Source organism: Lipotes vexillifer, unplaced genomic scaffold (genome assembly GCF_000442215.2).
Source record: "Lipotes vexillifer unplaced genomic scaffold, Lipotes_vexillifer_v1.1 scaffold266, whole genome shotgun sequence".
NCBI lineage: Eukaryota > Metazoa > Chordata > Mammalia > Artiodactyla > Lipotidae > Lipotes > Lipotes vexillifer.
The window spans coordinates 512,527-517,132 of record NW_006776113.1 but is presented as its reverse complement, the minus strand read 5'-3'; the positions used below and the strand labels follow the sequence as shown (position 1 = coordinate 517,132).

Genomic DNA, 4,606 nt, shown 5'->3' with positions numbered 1-4,606 from the left:
GGCATTCTCTGGATCTTAGTGTCCGCTGTCAAAGCAACCCCTGTTGAAATAAAAAAAATCAACTCCTTTTAGTATCTACCTTTGCTTCCATTTATATGCATTTACAATAAAATAGTGGAGGAAAACATAACAAAAAGGTAATGGTGATTATCTCTAGGTGGTGATATTACAAACATTTTTATTACATTTTGTAGATCTTTTGTTTCTAATTCTTTTACAATAAATATTGCCCAACAACATATATCTCAAATTTATCTCATATATTTAATCAAAACAGCTTAATATTAACATAGTCCAAGATAGTAAAATTAAATTTCTATTATCTTGGGATATTATCTTCAAATATAAAAATTAAGCAGTTCCCCAAATACTAACAATGTTTTGAAGGGTAAATGTAAATTCCTACAACAAGAAGCACCAATTCATCTATACTTTGAATATGGTGAATTCCATCCTCTAAAATTACTAGAACCTGGATATACTAAGCTTTTTGTCCTCCACCCTGTTATACTGGCCACTCCATTGGTGTGCTAATTCCTCTTCACATACAACACACCCAGGATATGTTTCTATCATACCTGCTCCTATACTAACACTTCTAACACTTTTATAAGCTTCGTGATATTTATGTGTCCAACTAAACTTCCAGGTAATAAGCTTGTCTTAGCCTGGAGCAGTCTTATTGTCTTTGAATTCTTAGCACAGTGCCTGAAAAAAAAATAAGTGCTTAAGAACGTTTGCTGAATGAATGCATGTGAATGTTAGTTAATTATCATCTAAACAGCTATGCCTGGATGCCTGGTTATTGAGCTTATCTTATATTTTACAGGCAATGGGAATCATATTATTGGCTCAGTCATGTAAATATAAGTGACAATAAGACATTTTCAAATATAACAGCTACTTACCAGGTCCTGGTGGATACGGATGTGTACCTGTCACCAAATATTCAACTTCTTGTCCTATTAAGAAAAGGGAGAGGGAGAAAGAGAAAATTCATCTGTGGCAAAATTATCTTATATACAAGTATCACGTCTTTTAATGAATTAAATAATATTAAATTATCAACTGGATATCTCAAATTTTCCCAACTAAGCCCAAGCCTCAGAAATAAGGTAAGTTGATCATTTTTGCTTTCCCTTCTGAAGACCATGTCCACAGGTAGTTCCTTGATCATTTGCTGATGTGGTGTCAAGAAAGCTTGTACATTTGCTATATAGCAATGGTGTGCAGAGAGATCATCTTATCAAGTAATAATCCACTCAGGTTTATCTTCCAAACAAATGATTTTCCTGTGGAATCTTGGATTATCTTTATTCACCACAATTTTAGTACTTAATATCATCTTCCTGAATTATAGCCAAAACAGATAGATGAAAGAAAAATTCCCCACAGGTTAGGAATTTTTCCTTTAGTCTCCACTATGACTATCACCATATCCTAAGAATTTCTGCCATCATTATACCACTGTTTTAATTTCCTGTAAGGGAAAAATCCACCAACCAATAATCTTACTCACTACTCCAATGAGGAAATCAAGCTGTTAAATAGGGTATGGTTCTAGTAAGTCCTTCCAGAAGAAGCACTAAGACATTTCATTTTTCTATTTTTAAAATTCACATATAAATCCTGACATTTCTGACAATGCCATACTCACCTTGATTGGCAGGATATTGTTTGTGTCCATATGAATCTGATGCATTCTGAGGGCCTTTCTCTTTAAGATTTTCTTTTGAAGTAGGCATATGCAACACAGGACCATACTCATTACGCAGCTTGATTGCCATTTTTCGTTTGTGACTATTTAAAAATTATAAACATAAAAATGTATCTTTGAGTACTTTAAATATATTCATCAATGTAAATATATTCACAGATATCCAGGAAACAAGTATTTAAGTAGCTTAAGTTTGCCTAATCATGTAGAAAAAGTTACTATTAAGATTTTAAGTTAAACAATATTTTTAAAAATTTCCAAGTGCATTTCCACACTTTTGTTCACAATCTACCACATAGCATCCATTAAGTAATAGTTTAGTTTGTTAACCAATTATATAAAAACTTTCATGTTGATTTATCAAAGGTCTAAATCATTTTAAAATATATAGAAACTAATATATCCTTTAAAAAATCTCAAAGTCAGTATACTTTCCTTCAAATGTTTAAATATAAAAATACAGTAAAAGCTTCTATAGTAACCTTTCCTGGATATACCTAGAAAGATTAGTTCAAATTAATCCAAGTACTTAATTCAGCATTTTAGAAACAAATGCACTTATTATGCTACTTTTAAGGATAGTCCACTTGGTAAATTAAATATAAATGCTTGTTTGAGGAATTAGGTAGATTTTTAAAGAAGGGTAAAGGACAAAGAAGGAACACTGCACATAATGCAATCCCAGACTGGAGCTGGAGATGTAGAACCAAAAATATGCCACCACTCAAAAATCTTCATCATACTAACGAGAAAAGATGGGAGTAGAGGTACTGGCCAGGTACAATTTCAGCTCAGCAAGGCTCTGAGAGGAGCAGGAAGCTGAAAGCACATACAAAGTGATTGATTATAAAATATAACGCCTAAAAGGGACTCTCCTAATTACTGGGTATTTGTAAAATGCAATTAATTAATGGGACTTTTACTGTAAAAGATAAGGCCAAAAAAATAAAGTTAACTCAGCTTAAATTATGCCCAAACACCACTCATTACTGAATAGATATCCTATGAGTTAGTATTACTTACTAATCTTTAAACCTTCCCCTCTCCCTGCTCTCTTCCCCCAATATTATAAGTTGAAATACTCTACCAGTTTAAAAGGAACTATCCCTACCTCTCTTCATCCAAAGGCACAGGTTTTCCATTATCAGCCACAAACATGTCATGGGTTCTCTTCAATGACCTGAACACAAGTGTGTGCACAGAATGTTTCTGTACCTCCTAGAACAAAGAGTATAATTACATATCTAGCTACAAATTATATATACCATAACCTAAATTAAAGTCAAATTATACACTTTACATGTTTAAATATGTAAAAAGCTTTGTACCACTCACCACAGCTATCTGTAGCAAGCTATAGGAGTCAAGTTCAGAGAAGAGGAAGAAGCTCCTCTTGGGCCAGAGCCCCAGGTATACCAGCTGAGTGATGCCTGAGATTAGTCATTTACTCAATAAATATTTACTGAACTCATACTAACTGAGTGGCAGGTATTGTGCTAGAAACTAACAACAGAATGATGAAAGGCAGCCACGGTCCCTGTGTCTTGGAAACAGGCAAATAAAAATAAACAAAGTAACGCCACATTTTAATAAGTGCTATGAAGGAAACAAGCAGGGGGCTGAGACCGAGGACAGAAGAAGACCTTAGGGTGGTAATGAAAGATCTCTCTGAGGTGGCAGCTAAGCAGAGAGAGAGTTAGCCTTGCACAAAATAGAGGTAAGAACAATCCAGGCAGAGACAAAAGGCCATGTAAATACAAAGGCGTTCGGTAACCGAAATAATGTCAGAACCTGCAGTACAGCTGTGTATGTTCGGTGAAAGGGTGGGTTGATGATGCAAGATGAGGTTGTAAGGATAGACAAGGTCCAGATAAGTTTTTTTTATACCATTGCAACGGTCTGCATTTTTGCTCTAGATACACAGGGCCACCAAAGGGTCTTAAGCAAGAAAAGCTTGAACATCCTACGTTTTAAACTGATCTATTTACTGGGGGTGGGGGAGGGGTGACAGAAACAGAAGCAAGGACACCACCTAAGAGCTAGTGCATCAGCGTTGGTGGAACATGATGTGGTCTGAATTCAGGTGATGGCAGTGGGCCTGGGCAAGAGTCAAGAATTCTGAGATAAAACGAACAAGGCTTGCTAATAGTTGTTCAAGCTAGCGGAAAATGCAAAAATTCAAGAATGGCAGGTTTTCCCGGGGAAGAGCTTTAGTAAGACAAAAAATGAAGACCAGAGAAGACCGCCAGTTTTTTAAGACACAGAATCACCGACTCGACCCAGCAGGCAGCGAGTACCACTGGTCGAACATCGACAGAAACCCCGCCTCAGAGGACAGTGCCCAGCTCAAGTGCCCAAGGGCCAAATGAAAACTGGAGGAATTATCTCAGGCTTCCCGCCCAGACAGAACCTCCAACTTGTGCTCTCATCCGGCTTCTCTGCCTCCCTAAAAACCTTAATAGACTACCCGGCCTCGGCCAAACAGCCTCCCCTTGAAGCCGCTACTCTCCCCTGACTCCCAGCACCCTCGATCCCTCACGCCCGCCGCCAAAGAAAAATAATCCAGAACAGATGGCCCCTGGGCACCCAAGGGTCACTTTACCTCGACCATGACGCCGCGGTCTACCCAGTCGCTCCAGCAAGGAAGAAACACCAACCAACTGGACGGAAACCTCCGCCACAACTACTCAGCCCCTTCCTGAATCGGGCGTCCTGGCGCCGGATGTGACGTAAGGCTCTGCGCACGCGCGCTGGTGGGCCGCTGGCAGTCTGGGGCCAAAGAGCGGGCCTTTCTCCTCGGGGGCCGCCTGTGGGGCGGAGCTTCGGGACTGCGGGGTGGAAGCTGCCGGAATCGCGGGAGTAAAGGTTTTCGCTCGCTTCTGCAGAAAT

General features: G+C 38.6%; 1 protein-coding gene across 1 annotated transcript in view; it reads right to left on the bottom strand.

Moving 5' to 3' along the window:
* Nucleotides 1-4,328, bottom strand: part of PLRG1 (pleiotropic regulator 1) — a 21,068-nt gene extending 16,740 nt beyond the window's left edge. Inside the window, exons 1-5 of the mRNA XM_007450283.1 lie at nt 4,320-4,328; nt 2,829-2,935; nt 1,658-1,800; nt 909-962; nt 4-40 (exon numbers count right to left, since the gene is read on the bottom strand). Of these exons, the coding sequence (XP_007450345.1) occupies nt 4-40; nt 909-962; nt 1,658-1,800; nt 2,829-2,935; nt 4,320-4,328 (350 nt within the window). The remainder of the gene's footprint in view (nt 1-3; nt 41-908; nt 963-1,657; nt 1,801-2,828; nt 2,936-4,319) is intronic.
* Between the last annotated feature and the right edge of the window lie 278 nt (nt 4,329-4,606).